General features: G+C 50.9%; 1 protein-coding gene across 2 annotated transcripts in view; it reads left to right on the top strand.

The window, feature by feature from the left end:
* IGF2BP1 (insulin like growth factor 2 mRNA binding protein 1) overlaps positions 1-19,907 on the top strand; it is a 41,832-nt gene that overhangs the window by 7,979 nt on the left and 13,946 nt on the right. For both annotated transcript variants that reach the window (XM_042966120.1, XM_007085717.2), the window contains exons 3-4: positions 17,990-18,038; positions 18,571-18,622. In XM_042966120.1, the coding sequence (XP_042822054.1) occupies positions 17,990-18,038; positions 18,571-18,622 (101 nt within the window). The remainder of the gene's footprint in view (positions 1-17,989; positions 18,039-18,570; positions 18,623-19,907) is intronic.

Here is a 19,907-nt window from a genome sequence, read left to right as displayed (position 1 = left end):
AAAGCCCCTAAGGACAAGTCTGATTATTAGACAAGTGGCATTTAGGTGGCTCGAGGCACCTAAGGGACCTGTCAGGATGGATGGGTGTGAATTTCGCTCCTAGCGTAGGGGAAGGGAATGGAGAACTGTCCCTTTGAGAGGAGACAGGAGGGGGGACCTGTTTCCCACACCATGTCTGTTCCCTGGATTCTCGTCCGCCCTCTCAGTATTTCTGTAGAAGAGGGTTGAGGAAAACTTCAGTTTTTTTATTCATATAGCGTTAGTTTCAGTTGAAAAACTAGTCCTTCATCCAGATGTTTTGGCCACTCGCAATGGAAAATGTTAAGTCTGCGTGAAATTTGATTGGATAGTTCCGTTGATTGGATGTAGTTAGGCTCTTTCAGAGGAGAAATCAGAATTCAGGAAAAAACTGTTTTGTGTAAAGGTTGTTTGTGGGGTCTGAGTTCTTTGGCAACAGGAACCTGGTGGACAGGAATCACTGTGAGCTCCTGAGGCTCAAGGAGAGAGGAAGCTCTATTAGGTCAGGGTCTCGTGACCTACCCTGGGTCCCTCCCTCCACCCTCTATTGGACTGTGGAGGAAAGGTCTCCCAGGAGAGCCCGGTGTTTAAAAAACAAGAGCTTTGGAGTCAGGCAATGACTATGAAACCACAGAAGTTAATCTTCTTAAGCCTCAGTTTCTGGAACCGTAAACCGGTGTTACTACACATTAACTATTATTATTGCTGTTGTTACTTGTTTTAGATAGGGACCCCTCTGCCTTCTGTCTCTGGACTGGCAGCTTGGGGCATATACTCTAAGGCAGTAGGTCGGGTGTTTAAGCGTGCTTCTGTGAACGTGGCCTGTAGTTTACATGGGACAACGAGGGCAGGCATATGGAAGGGGGTTTGTGTGTAGGGAGCTCTGATAACCTGCATGTTGAAAGGAAAAGCCCCCTTTTGGGAGAGGGAGCTGAGGCTTACCAGGGCAGTCCCCCCAGACCCCCTGGGATGTGGACCCCGCTGCCAAGTCTCTTACCCCTCCTGTCAGACAAAAGGCTCGAAGAGAAGGTGCGAGCATGGGGGAGAATGCTGCTGCTGGTTATTCCTTAGGGGAGGGGCCGCAGATTCTATATTGTTGTTGATGCCATGAGCCCGGGCCAGGTGAAATTTCACACTTGAGGGCTACCGTCAAAGGGGCATGTGGTGTAGGGATACTGGTGAGTGAGGAGCCACCTTCGTGCTGCCGATGAGGTAAGTGTTACAAGAATTCAGGATGGGAAGGGGACAGTGGGAGTCCTTGAGCGTCTGAGGAAGGAAGAAATGAGAGCAGCTTCCCCCACCTGGTGGGAGATGGGCGCGTTTTGCCTCAACGCTCCTCTCTCTCTCTCTCTCTCTCTGTCTCTGTAAGCTCACAAAACAGCCTTTCAGGAGTTGGGGATCCCTGGATGCCCAGGAAGTGACTGCATACACTGTTCCCCGTCCTGGGCCCTTGTAGACGGCAAAGCTCCAATGGCCTCGCTTTCCCTGGCCCCCTGGACTGGAAAGGGAGCACTCCCCCCCCCCCCCCCAACATCCACTTCCTCTCTCTGGTGCTCCCTGTTCAAAGGGTGCACAAACACGCGCTCGCGCGGACCTATTGCCCCTTTCGAAATCGCAGTGTAGGGACTGAGGATTGAACCTTCTCTTAGCGGGCTGGGGAGAGGGAGGGCTTCCAATCCGGATGTGGGTTTTGGCCATTTAACAGGCTTGTGACTTTAATCAGTTACTATAAAGGGTTTTTACAATTAGTTGACGTGGAATGATATGTGTTGCCTCTTTCCTGGAGTGGTGTCTAGGATTGCTTGGGGCTCCTCAGCTTCCCATGAGGTGCTCTGAAGATGAAGAGGAGAAAATGAGGGGAGACAGGAACTGGGCTGGGGGCTGTCGGGTGGAGTGAACTTGTTGAGGATGTGTGTTCGGAGCTAGAAATATTTATTCTACTTCCTCCTCCAGGTCTCTAAGTTGCTTGGGAGAAGTCCGTCTGTAACAGAGCATTTGCTTTGGCAGGATTTGGAGACAGAACCCTAAATTAAAGAGTAAAGATGATCCTCTGCAGACCAGGCTGTTGGTGGCTGCAGCCAGTATGTTCTGAGCAAGGACTAGACAGAGGATGTTGGCTTGGGAAGGAAGGCAGCAGGGTTCAGAAGAGTATTTTCTTTGAGTTCTTTGGTGGAGGGTCCCCCACACCAGCAACTTTTTACCGAACGTAAAAGAAGGGAAAAAATCTAGCTAGCTGACTAGCTTTTTTACCGAGAGGGTTTTCCTGAATGTGGTCATTACCATTTTGAACCAAAGCGGCTGCCGCTGCTGCTGGCTTTTTTATTTATTTTTATTTTTTATTTTTTTAAATGTTTTTACTTATTTCTGAGACAGAGACAGAGCATGAGCAGGGGAGGGGCAGAGAGAGAGAGAGAGAGAGGGAGACACAGAATCCGAAGCAGGCTCCAGGCTCTGAGCTGTCAGCACAGAGCCCCACGCGGGGCTCGAACTCACGGACTGTGAGATCATGACCTGAGCTCAACCGACTCAGCCACCCAGGTGCCCCGCTGCTGGCTTTTTAGAACAGGGTAGAGTGAGACCTGTCCAGAGTAAGCTGGGGGCAGGCAGGCAGTGGAATAAAATGATCTTCCCAAACATCCTAGGTCTTCATGAGATAATCTTTCACTTTCCTACCCTTGCCCCTCGCTGGGCTATCTTGAATGAGTAGTTGGCTGAATTTAAACTTTTTTCTTAAAAAAAATTTTTTTTAATGTCTATTAATTCTTGAGACAGAGACAGAGCATGGACAGGGGAGGGGCAGAGAGAGAGAGAGAGAGAGAGAGAGAGAGGGAGACACAGAATCCGAAACAGGCTCCAGGCTCAGCTGTCGGCACAGAGCCCGACGTGGGGCTCGAACCCATGAACTGTGAGATCACGACCTGAGCCGAAGTCAGACGCTTAATTGACTAAGCCGCCCAGGCGACACACTAAATTTAAACTTCTAACTGGAGGAAGAGCCATGCCTGTCTAGGCCCAGGCTCCTTTGGTCTCTTCAGAACATCCCATGGTCAGCAACTTTAGCCTGGGCGTGTGTGTGTGTGTGTGTGGGGGGGGGGGTGCTCTGGCATTCTGGCATTAGCCATTTTCTGCAGGGGGATGGAGAGACTTTAAAGATACGTGGTTACAACCAAATGTGGCATAAGAAAATCTTTAACAAGATGGTGCGGACTGGTGGGATAGCTTGCTTGCATTTTGCGGTGAAGTTTGGTACCTCTGAAATATTTGTAATTTAAAATTTCAGTTTTTTACGTTAAAAAAGAATTTTAGATATTTTAATTTGGCTTTTTATTTTTAACCTTTTATTTACTTAATTCTAAGTGGGCTCTAGGCCCACAGTGGGGCTTGAACTCATGACCTGGAGATCAAGAGTCCCATGGTCCACTGACTGAGCCAGCCAGGCGCCTCTTAAATAATTATTTTGAAATAATTTAAGTCAGGGGCGCCTGGGTGGCTTGGTCGGTTAAGTGTCCGACTTCGGCTCAGGTCATGATCTCACGGTCCGTGAGTTCGAGCCCCGCGTCGGGGCTCCGGGCTGACCGCTCAGAACCTGCAGCCTGTTTCAGATTCTGTGTGTCCCTCTCTCTCTGCCCCTCCCCTGTTCATGCTCTGTCTCTCTCTGTCTCAAGAATAAATAAACGTTAAAAAAAATTAAAAAAAAATAATTTAAGTCAATTAAATATTTTTAAAGAATAATTTTATGTGGTGAAGCATACGTAACATGAAATTTAGCATCGTAAGCGTTATTTAAAAAAAAATTTTTTTAACGTTTATTTCGTTTTGAGAGAGCATGAGCAGGGAAGGGGCAGAGAAAGAGGGAGACACAGATTCTGAAGCAGGCTCCAGGCTGTGAGCTGTCGGCACAGAGCCCACTGTGGGACTCGAACCCATGAACAACGAGATGGTGACTTGAGCTGAAGTCAGATGCTTAACCAACTGAGCCACCAAGGCACTCGAGCAACGTAACCATTTTTAAGTGTGCAGTTCGGTGCCATTAAGAACATTCGCAGTGTTGTGCAGCCATCGTCTCCACAACTCTTTTCATCTTGCAGGACTGAAACTGTACCCAGTGAACAGAAACCACCCCCCCGCCCCTCTCTGGGGGATTTCAACTGTTGCCAGTTTTGCATTTTCCTACATGGTGGTCACCTCTTCATCCTATATAAAATGGGAGTCTTGGGGTGCCTGGGTGGCTCAGTCGGTTAAGCGTCCGACTTCGGCTCAGGTCACGATCTCACAGTCCATGAGTTCGAGCCCCGCGTCGGGCTCTGGGCTGATGGCTCAGAGCCTGGAGCCTGCTTCCGATTCTGTGTCTCCCTCTCTCTCTCTGCCCCTCCCCCATTCATGCTCTGTCTCTCTCTGTCTCAAAAATGAATAAAAAAAAGAAAAAAAAAAAGAAAATGGGAGTCTTTGCCCTGCTCCCCCCCCCCCCCCCCCACCGCGCTGCATTAAATACTAATTATTGGGTTTTTATTTAGCACTATTGGGTCTTTTTCAGGGTGGGGGAGAAAAACAAGGGTCGAGAGGGTGCTGCACAAAAGAGGTACAAGATGAAGTCTCTGCCCTCCGGCATTTTCACTTCAGATCCAGGAAAAGCTGTGGGACAGCAGAGGCCAAGAGACTACGTATTAAAATGGGAGGCACACAACCTCAGGGACTAAAATAGAGGAGGGAGGCTTTGAGTGAGCTAAGCTGTGTTTTGGAGGATAGGCAGACAAAATAGCGGATTAAGGAGAGCATTATGGATTGACAGGGAGATAGATGTTGATGGGAAGACAGTTCATCTAGGAGAGAGGGGTAGGTAGCATTGTAGTGAGGAGGCCTCAGGCAGGGTAGGGCACATATCCCTGTTGCTTTCCTTCGCTGAGCATCTTCTTTGCTCCAGAGTTCTGTTCGAGGCGACTCGGGTCAAAAGACGAATTCCTTCGACAATTACAGGGAGCATTTATGGAGTATCTGTTCTATGGAGTATCTGTTCACATTTAACCGACGTCACTTTGCTGAATTCTCGTAAGAACCCTGTGCAGGTATCTTCATTCTCCAGAAGGAAGCTGAAGCTCTGAGTGGTTCAAGTAACTTAGCCGGTCAATACCTCGTCAGTACCTTGAATGGGGAGTAGCACTGGGATTCACACCCAAGCCTTTTTATTTTTTTTTATTTTTATTTTTTTTAAATTTTTTTTTTCAACATTTTTTATTTATTTTTGGGACAGAGAGAGACAGAGCATGAACGGGGGAGGGGCAGAGAGAGAGGGAGACACAGAATCGGAAACAGGCTCCAGGCTCCGAGCCATCAGCCCAGAGCCTGACGCGGGGCTCGAACTCACGGACCGCGAGATCGTGACCTGGCTGAAGTCGGACGCTTAACCGACTGTGCCACCCAGGCGCCCCCACACCCAAGCCTTTTTAGCTCTAAGGCTGAGCTTTCTAAGAAGGTGGGAACAGGTGATCTTTTAACAGTTCAAAGGAATTTATTTATTAATAGATTTTTTTTAATGTTTCTTTTTGAGAGAGAGAGAGAGAGAGAGAGAGATAGAGCCTGGGTGGGGGAGGGGCAGAAAGAGAGGGAGACACAATCTGAAGCAGGCTCCAGGCTCTGGGCTGTCAGCACAGAGCCCGACTCAGGCCCAAACCCACGGATCCGTGAGATCATGACCTGAGCCGAGGTTGGATGCTGAACCGACTGAGCCACCCAGGCACCCTAGCGCTTCAAAGAAATTGAATCTTGGGGCGCCTGGGTAGCTTGGTCGGTGGTGTCCGACCCTTGATTTAGGCTCAGGTCATGATCCTGGGGTTGTGGGATCAAGCCCTGTGTCAGGCTCTGTGCTGTATAGAGCCCAGACAGCGTGCGAGCCTGCTTGGGATTCTCTCTCTCCCTCTCTTTCTGCCCCTCCTCCTTTTTCTGCTCCTCCCCCCAATAAATAAATAAATAAATAAATAAATAAATATTAAAAGAAATTGAATCTTACTTTGAGCTTTTTTGGGGGGGAAGAGCATAAGGTTAGCAAATGAAAACATGCCCAACGTTAATGCCTCCGTGAAACCCCATGAAATAAACTGTACAGTTTTGAGTTACAAGGGCCTCCATCGTGTGGCGTGCTGGTAGGCACCAGCCCAGGAGCCGGTGGCCTATCTCTCCCCCACCTTTGTTTGGGTTCAACTGGGAGAAAATGGGAGGCTGGGGGGAAGGGCAGGGATTGAGACGCTTCCCCTCTCACCCACCCCCCTCCTCCTAGCAGGAAGGGACAAAGAGTTGACCTTTGCGACGAGCCTACAGAACCATAATTCATAGCTTACGTATGTTTTGAGGCAAGAGCCCAGGTACCTGCCCTTGGCTGACAAGCAGGAGTTAGGCTTCACGTACAGCGACCCTCCCTGGCTAGCGTCACCTGGCGTTAGTCACCTAACCTCTCTGGGCCCGTGTTTTTGAGCTGCAGAATGGAAACAAAACAGTCTTCTGTGGTGGTTCAGAGGCTCAAGTCAACCTCTTGTCGCTGTTCTGGGTTCCTAGGAGGTGCGAGTGTAAAGGACTTTGTAAACTCTCAAGTACCGTGCAAATGTGAGTTATTAATAAGATCATCATGAATTGATGACACCCCAAGAGGGCAGACAAAGAAGGTCCTTCTCACCCCCAGACGAATGCCCTACGCTGCATGGGGGGTATGACTCTTGATTGTAACTTTTCAGAGGAGGCTCCTGGGACGCCCCGGGAAAAGGGTCTTTTATTCTCCAGGCCCGGAAGGCCCCTTCGTTCCGTGCCCCCAGCCCAGCCCAGCCCAGCCCAGCCCAGCCCACTCCCGGGCCTCAGTTCCTGCCTTCTCGGTGGGAGGCCTCCCTGGCCTGGTCCTGCCTCCTCCCGCAGCCCGGCCGAGGTCTCTAAGGAATGCCGCCTCCCGGGCCATTTTCTCCCCTCCAGCTTCTGCGGCCCCACTTCCAGCCCTCTCCCGGCCCCCTACCCCCAACCGGTTCCCACTTAAATGCTTGCAGGCCTGTTTGCAGGCGGGAAGCCCCCTCCCCCACAGGACCACCTCAGTCACAGCCCTGACCACAGGGAGGTCGGGTCTGGATTTACTAAAGGACCCCGGAGGGGGAGCCTGCCCCTCGCTGGCTGCCTGGCTCGCTCATGGGGTCGGGTTTCGGCCGGTGGCTCTGGAGAGAGAGACAAAGGGCAAAGTCCCGTCCCCACCCCCACCCGGCAGCCCGGGGGCGCTTGTCCCCTCCCCCTCTGGGCCCCGCCGGGGAGGCGAGGCCCCCACCCCACCCCCTACCCTGGGCCGGGCGGGACCCGCTCCCAGCGAGTCGGGGTACCGAGTCGGGGTACCGAGGGGGTTCTGGCGGCAGAACATTCTAGACTGCCGAGCCTGCGACGGGGGCGGGGGGGGGGGCTGGGAAGGGGGGGACCGGGGGCATCGCCTGCCCCCTCCTTGAGCTCTGCCGACAGGGCCCACCCAGCGGCTGGGGTGGGAGGCCGCGCGCTCAGCTTTCCCTGGGCGAGGTGAGGGGCTGGGGGAAGGGGCCGCCCGCGTGGGGCGCAGGCCCGGCGACGCCAGCGCGGCCGCTCAGCTGCTCAGGCCTTCTCAATTGCCCGTTCATGAGGGCTCCCCTCCTCCCCCCCAGCTGCTGCCGGCCCTCCCCCACCCTCAGCTGCTGCCGCCCTTCCCAGGCACCTCTTTCTCCTCCTTTGCCCTGCCTGCCCCCGCTTTCCGCGGCCCTCCTCGGCCCTCCTCGCCGGAAGGCCCCGCTCGCCACCCTGGGGCTCCTGGCAGGCCTGCGACCTTGCCTGCTGCACCATCTTGGGACGCGCCGGTGCAACCCCACCCCGGCCGCGGTCCTTCTGCCCTGGGCTGGGGAAGGGTAGAGAGGCAGGATGGGTGTCCGGGTCCGAGGAGAGTTGTTCCGATGAACTGCTCACCCCACGAGGAAGAAACAAACACCAGCTTCCTGAAGTTTGCGACTACCAACAGCAGGTCTTGGCCGGCAGCCGGAGGGGAGACAGGAGTGAATCCCTTGAGGTGGTTACCCTCCTGCAGGAGGGGACACAGCCAGCGCCCCTTGCCACTAACAGGATGATCAATGTTCATTTTTAAAAATGTGTACTGGGAGGCATTTACATCCTTTCATAGGGAGCGCTCGCGATTCCAAGAATTAATGCTAAGTCCCATAGGGTCTTGTCTTCCCTTCCGGGTGGAATGGAGTTGCTGCAGAGTGATTTCTCTTGAGGCTGGTCTAGTTTCCTCTTCCTTGCTTCTGAGAGCCCCCCCCACCCCCCACCCCCCACAAAATCTTGTCTTGAACTGGGCTCTCCAGGTTTGCCATTCCCTGCTGAGGAGAGGCTCAGCCTCTCTCCATTCCCAAGGCATGCCCCATGATGCTTTCCACCGAGCCCCAGCTCCGTCCTCAGCCAGGTCTCTGGGTCCCAGAGTGCCAGATCTTCTGGCTCTTAAGCTTTCTGGAGAAATGCTGAGATTTCCCCACCGGAGGGTGAGAGTTCAACCTGCACCCCTCGTGCGGTCAGGGCAGGAAATAGTCTTTCTAGCCCTCCAAGAGTATATTAGCCTACCCCACTGGTAATATGCTGGAAGATGCTGGAAAGGTCTCACTGCTAGCCTGAAGAAGGTGGTGAACAATGTCCGCAACAGTTCGTTTCTTTTCTTTAAAAAAAAAATTTTTTTTAACATCTATTCATTTTTGAGAGATCGAGAGACAAAGCGCGAGTTGGGGAGGGGCAGAGAGAGAGAGAGAGAAAGAGAGGGAGACACAGAATCCGAAGCAGGTTCCAGGCTCTGAGCTGTCAGCACAGAGCCCGACGCGGGGCTCGAACCCACAAACCATGAGACCGTGACCTGAGCCGAAGTCGGACGCTCCACCGACTGAGCCACCCAGGCGCCCCCGCGACAGTTCATTTGTCATCCCACACCATCGCTACCTCCACTAGGAAGGCTGCGCTGCTCACCGGGGGTCACCTCGTTATCATTTGTCCCTGCACAGTAGGTTTATTCCGAAGGCTGCTTCTGCCCACCTCCCCATCCCCAGATTCCCCTTCCTCACACTTACTAGCGTAGATAGAGCTCACGCGGGCCCCCCCCCCCCCCTCCGCTCTAGGAACCACTCAGGTGAAAGACGACAGTTCTAGGCAGAGAGCAAGGTGGAGGGAGGGAGAGGCAGTTGGCCCCGGGCGGACTTGAAATTTGTCTGGAAAGAGCTCCACTGTCTCAGAGCTTCTGTTTGGCTTCCTCTGGTGCTGCCCAGATGGGCAAGAAAAAAACGTGGGCTGTCTTGTCAAACCATGTATTTCCAAGATGAGTGAATTGAGCAAAGTATTCGTCTTTGAGGTTTGCTTGCTAACACAGCAAACGCGTCCCCTGCTCCGTGTCTCACCTTTGCTTCCTCGCCTGTCCCTAGACGTACACGAAAATTCGCAAGAATTTTTGGTGACTACCCTCTTACGCTGCTAACGTTTCTCTGACAGTCATCCAGCCGTATTATAGTATAGTTAGCTTTTCTGTGAGTTAAACCCTGTGCCCAAATTAGAGCCGCATGCAGTAAAAGCCAGTTGGCACGCACTTAGCCATACAGAATATGGGCATTTTTCCTGCTGCTGACATGGGGGCTATACAGGCTTCTGCTGTGTTAACACTTCTTGTCAGAGAGAAAGCAGCAAGGTTTGGTGAGATGAGCATACGCCAGCCTGGAAGGAGAGCTGAGTTCTAGTTCTACCTTAGAGCTGCCAAGGCGCTTTTCCTTTTTTCTGAGCCCCCGTTTCTCCAACTATCAATTGAAGGTGACTGGTTGAGGACCCTCTCAGCCTCGAGGGGCTTACTCCTCTCCTGCTCAGTCTATGAATCTGATCTCCTTTAACGGGAGCTTCCCAGTGCTGGCTTACGGGCTGTGTGTGTGTGTGTGTGTGCGCGCACATGCATGCATGCATGTGTGTGTCCTTGGTCCCATAAGAAGCCTAGCGATCCCTCACCCCACCCTTCTTCTCTGGCCTCCAGGTAGGCCAGGAGCACGTTAAACACTGTACAGAGCCTTCCGAAGGAGAAGGCTGTGTGGTTCATTTCAGAGTCTCTTCTGGAGATTTGCTTTTCCCTTCTGCTTGTTTCCGGCATTATTAGCACAGGAATCAGCACATGTGGGACAGTACATGTGTGCTACATCCATTTAAAACAACATGTTCACACTGGGGCGCCTGGGTGGCTCAGTCGGTTAGGCGTCCGTCTCTGGGTTTCGGCTCAGGTCATGATCGCCGGGTTTGTGAGTTCGAGCCCCGCATCAGGCTCCGCGCTGACCATGCAGAGCTTGCTTGGGATTCTGTCTCCCTCTCTTGCTCTGCCCCTGCCCTGCTCGCTGTCTCTCTCTCTAAATAAATAAATAAACAAACATTAAAAAAAAAAAAAAACCATGTTCACAGGACCACAGATACACCCAGTGGTGTCCCTGCCTTCCCGTACCCCCTCCTACACCCTGGCATTCACCTGGGTGGTGCATCTGCGCTGCCCGGTCTTGTACCTTTCAATAGGTTAATATTTTCCTTTCCAGCCCCTACCCTGCCCATCAGCCCACCCGACAGCCTGCCTGTCTGGCTGCCCTGCCTCTGGATCAGCCTGGCATGGAGCCCTGGGCACGGTGCCAGCTCCTCCTCCCCCCCAACCCCGCCCCCTTTCTCAGCTACTGCCATGCCTGGAGCGTGCCAGGTCCGCCTCCTTCAGAGGCTTTCCTGGACCATTATTTTCTTCACCTCTCCACCCTACAGGGGTGCGGGGGCAGGGTGGGGAGGAAGGATGGGGTCAGTGGTGATCTTATGGAAAAGGCAGAGGTTGGCACTTTGGGACATCTTTTATGTGTGACTTCCAGCTGGCAGAAACTGGGAGGAGAGCCAGCTTCGGGAGGGTGCTTCTACTCCAGCACTAGTCACAGGGGACTCTCTTGTTGAGAGAAGTCCACAGCATCACCCACTTCTGAAGGGATCCAGTGGATAGCCGCCCTCTCCTCTCCAGTTAACCCTGTCTGTTCCCTCCTCCCATCCCCAACAAAATGGGGTCTCCTCCTGGACTGTCTTCTCCATGAGAGCAAAAGGCATGCCTGTCTTCCATCATGTTAGCTCTGCACTGTAGCACTTCTCAGCCTCCTGCAGTAGAAATGCAGTGAGAGCCACATACGTAAGTAAATTTTCTTTTTTTTCCTTTCTTTCTCTTTCTTTCCTTTTCGCTTAGATTGTTTTTGATTTTTGGAATTTTCTAAGACCCATGTCAGAGAAGAGTGAAAATAATGAAAAGGATTAATCCTAATATTAAGTGAAAAGTTCGAAGTATTATTATCGTTAACGTTTATTTATTTTTTGAGAGAGAGAATCCCAAGCTGGCTCTGCACTGCCAGTACAGAGCCCGACTCGGGCCTTGATCTTACGAACCATGAGATCATGACCTGAGCTGAAATCAAAGTGTTGGGACGCTTAACCGACTGAACCGCCCAGGTTCCCCTGGAAAATTCAAAGTATTATTCGTGCAACATGCCATCAATGTAATAATGAGGTCTTTATCTTGGGGGGTGGGGTACAAAGTGGTAAAGAATCTGGTGCATGTTTTTTTACGCTTAGAGCCTGTCCTGATTCAGTTGCTAGTAAGTTTTCATCGGAAACGTTTGATCTGTATTTAGACTTCCCAAATTTTACGGAGGAAAAGTTACAGTTGTATGAACACAGAAGACAAGAGAATGATGATCCCGGTTGCGGTAGCCACAGTTCAGTTGCTCAAAAGCCACATGTGACTAGCGGCTACTGTGGTGTAGACAGCACGGGCCCGGTGCTTAGTAGGTGCCAGGAAAATCTATGGAATAAATGACTACAGCAGCTAGACTACAGAAACCTCGGGGCAAGTCACGGTAGCGAGTTTCTTGACTACTTATTAGGATTGAGCAAGCATGATGCGTCTGCCGGTGTGTAACATCTTTGCTCTTTTCCAACGTGCACGTGATAACTCGAGCCCCATCCCCAGCCAAGCTTATTTTCTAATTGCCTTGGGTTAGTTTCTTCCCAGCTTTTTGAGAAGATACCTGTAGGCTCGAATGAAGACTTGGACGTCATTGGGAAGAGTTAAATGCGTAGATGTGTGGGAGGCTGTCTTAATTTGGGACATACGGATGGATTCCGAAGTTCTCATTAGCTCCTGAAATCTTGAAATGGTGTGCAAACTGTTGGCGTTTTTCTGGTGTAGAGCGTTCTTCCCTTTTCTCACATTCCTGATGGAGACCAAGTCTCAAAAAAGACAGGGGGGCATCTTAAGAACCACTTACCCTAAGACCATCAGGGCCCAGAAAATTCCTCTGATTAAGAAAGCCTTTTCCTACAGGTGGACCGACTTGATCCCCGTCTGGGGAACACAAGACTCGGTAAAAGGCTAATCCGAATCCTTGTTTCCCAGATGTGAGAAACTGAGGTCCAGAGAGTTGAAGGTTTGACTTGCCCAAGGCCACATAGCCTGTTAGTCAGAAAATCACAGCCAGGGGGAGGCGTAGAGGTGCAGGATCTAATCTGGAAATCCCAGTTTAATCCTGGTTCTCTGCAGAGATGAAAGTCCAGGTTTGACTTTTGATAAGGGGCCCAGAGCTCGACACGATTTCCAAAACCTGTTGCTGCTTCCCTCCCCCCACCTTCCGCTGGTTGACCCCACCCTGGTTTAAAGGAACCCCTCCTAGAGAGGGGTGAGGTCATCTGCTTGACTGAAGACGGCACCTTCCCCTGTGGCTCTGGGGGCGGAAAGAAGAATCCAACACTCCCTGGGGCAGTTTTCAGCTTTTCTCCAGGAGACTTGGAGTTCTTCCTTATACCTAGGGTGCATTCTGCCCTGCAGGGAGCCCCCATTCCGTCCTCCACAGGCTCACCGCCAAGGCTCGCATTCTTGCTAATACAACTCCAACTGGAAAACCTCATTTGTTGGATGCATTCATTTAGAACCTGCTGTGACTTTAAAACTGGGTGAGCTATGGGGCGCCTGGGTGGCTCAGTCGGTTAAGTATCCGACTTTGGCTCAGGTCATGATCTCCCCGGCTCATGAGTTTGAGTCCCGCGTCGGGCTCTGTGCCGACAGCTTGGAGCCTGGAGCCTGCTTCAGATTCTGTGTCTCCCCCTCTCTCTACTCCTGCCCCGTTCGTGCTCTCTCTCTGTCTCAAAAATAAATAAACATTAAAAAACAAAGCCGGGTGAGCTAGAGTAATTTAAAAAACAATTTTAATGATGGGAAACAAATACAAAAAAGTAGAAAGGATAACGTAATAAATCTCCCGTGTACCCATCACCTTGCTTTAAAAATTACCAACCCAAGGGGTGCCTGGGTGGCTCAGTCGGTTAAGCGTCCGACTTCAGCTCAGGTCGTGATCTCAGAGTTCCGTGAGTTCAAGCCCCACGTCGGGCTCTGTGCTGACAGCTCAGAGCCTGGAGTCTGTTTCGGATTCTGTGTGTCCCTCTCTCTCTGACCCTCCCCTGCTCATGCTCTGTCTCTCTCTGTCTCAAAAATAAATAAAACATTAAAAAAAAAAAATTACCAACCCGTGGGGCGCCTGGGGGGCTCAGTTGGTTAAGCGTCCGCCTCTTCAATTTCAGCTCAGGTCATGATCTCCTGGTTCGTGAGATTGAGCCCCGCATCAGGCCATGCGCTTGCAACAGAGAGCCTGCTTCTGATTCTCTCTCTTCCTGTCTCTAAGTAAATAAATAAACAAACAAAAAATTACCAACTCCTATCTAATCAGTGTTTTCTTCATCCCCTGATTATTTTGGAGCAAATTCTGGACACCTTATTTTATCTGTAACGGTCTTTTTTTTAAATATGAGAACTTGAAGAATCATTAGTTCTTAATAGTGTAATCAAGTATCTAGTCAGTGTTCAATTACGCCATAGGATCACTTCACCCACTTACGGAAATACGCAGCTAGGGAAAGTTACTAAGCTCAAGAAATTACGGGCGGAATGTTCTGATTTATTGGAGAACAGTACCCACTTTAGCCAGGCCCATTGTTCACCGTGTTGTATGAATTCCGAATATTTTTAATTTGTCCCGCGGCCTAACTTTGACTGTATTTTGGCAAAGACTTTTTGTTCCTTTTCTTCCTTCAAGACAGCAGCTCAGGGGACAGTGCACCGAGCCGGGAATCAGACAGGTTTTGAGTTCAAAGCCTGACTCTGTGTGACTTGGCCAAGATACTCAATCAATCTCCCATTCTTGGGGCCCTGGTCTCTAAAAGGGAGCCATGGACCCCCAGCATCATGGGTCATGGGAGTCTTCTAGCAAGTGCAGAATCTCAGCTTGGAATCTTTCAAGTATTCCTCAAGTGTTAGGCCCTTCCCTAATTGACCTGTTTTCCTTCCCCGTGTATACTTCTCTGAAAAGGTGAAAAGGACAAGAGCTTCCTTCCCAGGGAGAAGTCCCAACCACATCCCTTTCCTGATACCCAGCTCCTGTACTTCCTGAAATTCTTGGTTTGCTGCTTAACTCCTACTCCTACTGTTGAATGGGTGCTCTCTCCCTCCGTTCTCTCCTGGAATCTTCCCAGGGCTAGAAAGAAATGGTCGCTTGGCTCTGTGGCCTTCCCCTCTCCCCCACCCCCATTAGAGAAATCAATCCCCTGTGGTTGCTCTGTACTAGGAGCTGCCCCAGGGCATGGTCAGGGCAAGCAATGCCTTCAGATCCGGGCAGGCAAAGAGCAAAGAGGTCAGAAGCCACAGGGTGTTGGCACCCAGGGAAGTAATGAGGTTGGTGAAACCATTGCCTTCGTTGCCAAGAGCTATCACTCAACAGGTTTCTCAGCTCCTTCGTGGACGGACGGGTGGTGGTTCTTGTACCTCTAGGCATTCTCTGGCCTTTTCTGAACAAGCGATGTTGGGGTTTAGGCCCTCCAGGCTCCGCTCAGACTCTAGAGCCCTGCTGCCTGTAGAGTAAAGGTACCGCGCAACCGTAGTGGGAGCTGATGCTCTAGAATGTGAGTGGGTCCCTCGGCCAAACTAGAACCCTTTAGTTGTCAAGGGAGGCGGGGGAGTGGGACTATAGGCAGTGGTATTTCCCACGATTTCCTCAGCACGGCAACCTGAAGACTTAAAACGGTTACCATCACGTTGAGTGCTCATTGTCGGCCCTACCCGCCGCTCTCCTCCCATCCTTGTCTGGACCCCTGTAGGCTCCTGAGGACCTGGATAGGGATTGAGCACTTCCTCCGAGTCAGGTGCCCCAATTCACATGCCTTGTCTCTTTTAAGCCCTCACAAAAGCTTTTATCAGTTTCCACAGGAAGAAACCAAGGTACAGAGCAAAGAAGTACCCTATCAAATGCTCTTAGCTTCTTCCATGGACTTCCAAGCCCTCAGCGCACTGCCCCGGCCCAGCTTGCATCAGGCCTACATAGTTTGGGAGTTAAGCAGGGGTCCCGGGAAGGGGGTACTGGGTATAGTTCCCAACATTGCCCCATGTGCTCTGGGCCTGAAAGAAGTTAGGTAGCACCATAAGTAATAGAAACCAGGCCAAGGGCTTAAAAGACAAAGGGCCTTCGTGGCTTCTGTTGTGCTTTTATCAGGGTTGGGGGCTTTGTTGAAAGGAGGTTTGGAGGCCTGAAGGAGCCTGGCATGGTTTCCCAGGATTGGGTGTGTGTGTCCTGGAGGGGTGGGTGAGTCCCTGCCTATTGGGGGTGGGAGGGGGCTGCCAGGAGGTCTTTTCTTTCATTGGTCGTGTGGCCCTGCCCTCCTCCCCCTCCTTCTCCTGGAACATTCCAGACATTCCAGACTGCCATTGCTTTCAGGATATGGATTAAAATCCCAACCCGAGATTTGATTTCCTCACCTCATCCCCTCCCCAACTCTTCCCTACCCTGAAAAGAAAGCCCCTAAAACTGGGAGTTTGAAGGAGGAGGGGGAAGGGTACTTTTGACTTTTGACCTGAGATTACACTAAGGGACCCTCTCGAAAGAGCCATCTTCAAACTGAGCTCCTGTACAGGGGTTGCTTTAAGCCCTTGCAGGTTTGAACTCCCAGGCAGGCATCCCCCACCTCTTCCATCCAGAAGAGTTTGTTAGGGCCTCCTCCCTCAGCTTGAGTGACTCCTGTCATTGGCATCGGGCTAGATCAGTGTCCTCAGTCTTTGAATGGTGTAACCTCAACCCTCCAAGAGTTGGACTTGCACTGTGAGGGTTCTTGAGTTTTCTCTGCCCATTTGGGCACAAAATGAGTGCTGTATGGGACATCCCTCGCGGGGGGCAGAGACCGTGGGGCTCCCTCTTTTGCCTATGAATGAAATCAAAGAAGGCAGTCCGGTATGTGATCTGAGGACCCACAGAACTGGACTTACTTCTTACGGTTACTCTTTTGTCCTGCATAGTTGTCTGACTTTAGGTCAGGTTCACGAACCAATCAACCGAGAAAGCTATACATTGATTCTCAACACCTGTCCTCCTTTGCCCTGAAGTTATTTCGTCCCCGGGAGAGGTTTCCTTAGTGTATTTCATCAACAAAGACTTTATGTGCTCAGAGCTGCATAGCTAGAAGGGATCTTAGAGACCCTTTGGTTTCCATTTTGCAGCTGAAGACACTTTGAGGTCACAGGGATGGAATGGTGAGTGAGCTGGCTCAGGACAGAGCCAAGAGGGAACCATTTCAGTTAGAGCTTAGCATCCTTTCTCTTGTTCCCATGTGTTTACACTCCCGCCTGCCCCCCCAGCCTGGCAAGAGCCGACATGGGCCTTGTTAGGAACACTGAGGCCTGAAACTTACTTGGCTTAGTCAGTTGAAGACCCAGTCAGGGTAATTTAAGGGCTAGAACTGGATTTTCTTGCTTCCCAGGCCAGTTTTCCCTCATGCCGTTAGAATTTCCTTGGACCTTGTCCCTGAACTAAGTTTGTGATCCAGGATATATGCAAAGACCAAATGACAGTTGACCGATGAAGATCAAGTCAATTGAAATGTTGTAAGCCCAGGGATTAGGGCATTGATTTGGGTGGTGAGCAGTTAATTGCCCTGGGAGTCAACTTTGAACCTAAAAGCCTTCCTGCAGGTGCCGGGGGCGGGGGTGGGGGCAGGGGTGGTGGGGATACTACATTTTTAAGAGGTATTTGAAAGCTGGGAAGGAGAGGGTGTAGTCATTTGGGAGGAGGAGTGATTGTGATGATGTGTTGTGTGTTAACCGTTCTGGCCGGAGCATTCCAAGATGCCTCTGTTACAACACTTCTGAGTACTTGAAGCTCTTTGCTAAGCTCTAATATTACCTAACAGCACCTTAAACCCTGTGAATAGGGATTATTCCCCTTTTACAAAGAAAGAAAAGTGAGCCTCAAAGAGGTCAAATTTTAAGAACAGTGCTGTTAAAAGTGGAATACAGATTTAAATCCATACCTGTATAAAAACCACTTGACGACCGCACTATTATCCTGCTGTAATTTGGCTGCACGTATATCTCCCCTAATAAATGGTGAGCACCTTGAGGCCAGGGACTTTGTTTTGTTTATCGCCGGCTCCCCAGCATCTCGAGCAAAGTCCAGCGTGAAGTAGGCAGCAATTAAATAGGTAGCAGATCAGTGACTGATGTTTTCTGTAGCAGCTTTGCCTTCCAAGTGCCTGAGACGGAGTGGGAGGTAATAGACGCTTACTGGAGAAAAGAATCAGTAACACCTCAGTAGAGGGATAGACACAGCAGATGTGAGTTTTAGGGAATTCCGCGGCCCTGGTGCTTAGGGCATCTGGTTTTCAGGTTTCCCGTCTGTGGTAACACTGATAATTTACTCTCTAGAGTGAGGCACCCCTGCACCAGTTCTGTATCCCCAAAGGTTATCATTCTTGGATTCTCAGACTTTGGTGTTGAACAGAAGGGAGGGAGCTAAAGACTGAGGCGGGGATTAAACCCTTCGAGGTCAGAGGCTCCTGAAGCATCCGGAGCCGTCACTAATCCTGTTCCTTCTAATTTCAGGAGTCGGAAAATCCAGATTCGAAATATCCCACCCCAGCTTCGTTGGGAAGTAAGTGATTGGGGGAGACTCAGTGGGTGGGGTAGCGGAGACTGGAAGGGAAGTCCTGGTCAGTCTGAGTTGGTAGAGACGACTGGGGAGGTTCCCTGGCGGCCTGGGGGTAGGCCAGGGCTGCTAGTGCTGAGGAAGGTTGCTTGGATCTCATCCTCAGCCTAGGACTACCAGTGTTAGCCCTTTGGGCTTGGCCCTGTGGTGAGAGGCATTATGGAGGTGGGTAGGATGTTCCTCGGGCCCCAAACTTAATGATGGCAGAAATTGACTCAGGGGCCCTGGCGGCCCAAGTCCACTTCCAGAACGGCCCTTAAATGCTTTTTTGTGCTCAAGCACATTTCTGTAAAGATACCCCGAAAGGTCACTGCTAGTGTCGATACCCCAGAAAGGGTAAGCCGAACGGGTAGTATTCAATCCCCATCTAAGGCTCGGCCTGTGCCACTGTGCTTTGGGGTGAGGGGTGTCCGGGGCTGGCTTTGTCTCAGTTCTTGGGATGCCCAGAGTAGCCTTCCTCCCTTCTCTGTGCTCCTAGGTGCTGGATAGCCTGCTGGCCCAATATGGTACAGTGGAGAATTGCGAGCAAGGTAAGAGTGCAGAGGGGGTGGGTGGCGGGGAAGGAGGGTGGGAGTTGGGGGGGAATCTTCTTTGCTTCCTTTTCTGTGACCACATCTGCCTGGTGTACCGAAAGAAGATAGGCAGAATATGGCATGGAGGGAGATACACCACACAGGGGCTGTGGGCATGTTCTCCTAGCTTGGACTGGGCCGTTTATCTCTGGGACGGGTTTCTCCTGTGAGTGAGCAAGGTGGCTCATTTCCAGCATGGTGTCCCTAGGCCCCATAGGGATCAAGCACAGTAGAATGAGGTCCCGCTGTTTTAAAAGCCGTAGTTTAAGAATGGAAATTGTGTGCTCGGCCTGAGTATGTCTGCAGCCCTTTTACTTTAAAAGCTTCGTGATTCTTTGTGTTCGGCTGGACTCGTCCGTCAACTGGTGGTCTCTTGTTAGAAGCTCTGATTGTCAGGTGCATGTCTTGGGTCAATAATAATAATTAAAAAAAAAAAAACAAAAAAGCCGAGGATTTATTACTTGGCACATAGTGATGGGGAGGCATAGTCTTTCAAGAGTGGGCCCACAGCAGAAATAATAAGAAAGCAGTCTAGGTCAGAGCACATTTGGCTATGATTTCTGAGGATTCTCCATTGTTTAAGATTATAAATAAGTTTCAGACGAAATGAGCTAAAATGTGGAGTGATTTTGGTTGGACATATAATGGTAGAGCTTGGCCAATAGAAAAGCTTATACTATTTGAGTTTGTAGTTCTTCAAGGAATGTGCATCATCAGCTCGTGAAGATTTAAAATTTCCTCTCAAGTCTCTATGGAAAGGTGCAAGCTAGAAATCACTCTAGATGGAAATATGTGCCTGTACCAAGGTCAAGGCCCATCAAACAGGATCTCCTGCTCTGATCCTGTAGCTTGCCCTTTTATCATAAATATTTGCCAGGACACGACCGGGCACACTGATAACCATTGTCCGGTACTGCTCATGCGTTAGACTAATGACGGAGTTATTCCTGGACAAACAGCAAGATGGAGCCCTGGCTTGGGAGCACATCGTGAGCCTCACTGGGCAGCCCGGCAAGAGCCCACATGAGTTTAAATCTGTGTGGGGCTCACCAGGGAGCGATGACCCAAGGAACTGTATCAGGAGGGGACGCCTGCTACCTGGAGGAGAGAAGAGAGTGGGAATGTTTGGTTTTGCTGGACAGCAGAGTCTTCGAGTGTCAATTTTCCTTTCTGTCCACCGCATTTAAGATCGTTACCCCTCACCACCGCTTCCTTTACCCTGATTTACATTTCTCCATGGCCT

Source organism: Panthera tigris, chromosome E1 (genome assembly GCF_018350195.1).
Source record: "Panthera tigris isolate Pti1 chromosome E1, P.tigris_Pti1_mat1.1, whole genome shotgun sequence".
NCBI lineage: Eukaryota > Metazoa > Chordata > Mammalia > Carnivora > Felidae > Panthera > Panthera tigris.
This window is presented reverse-complemented; position numbering and strand designations above follow the sequence as displayed.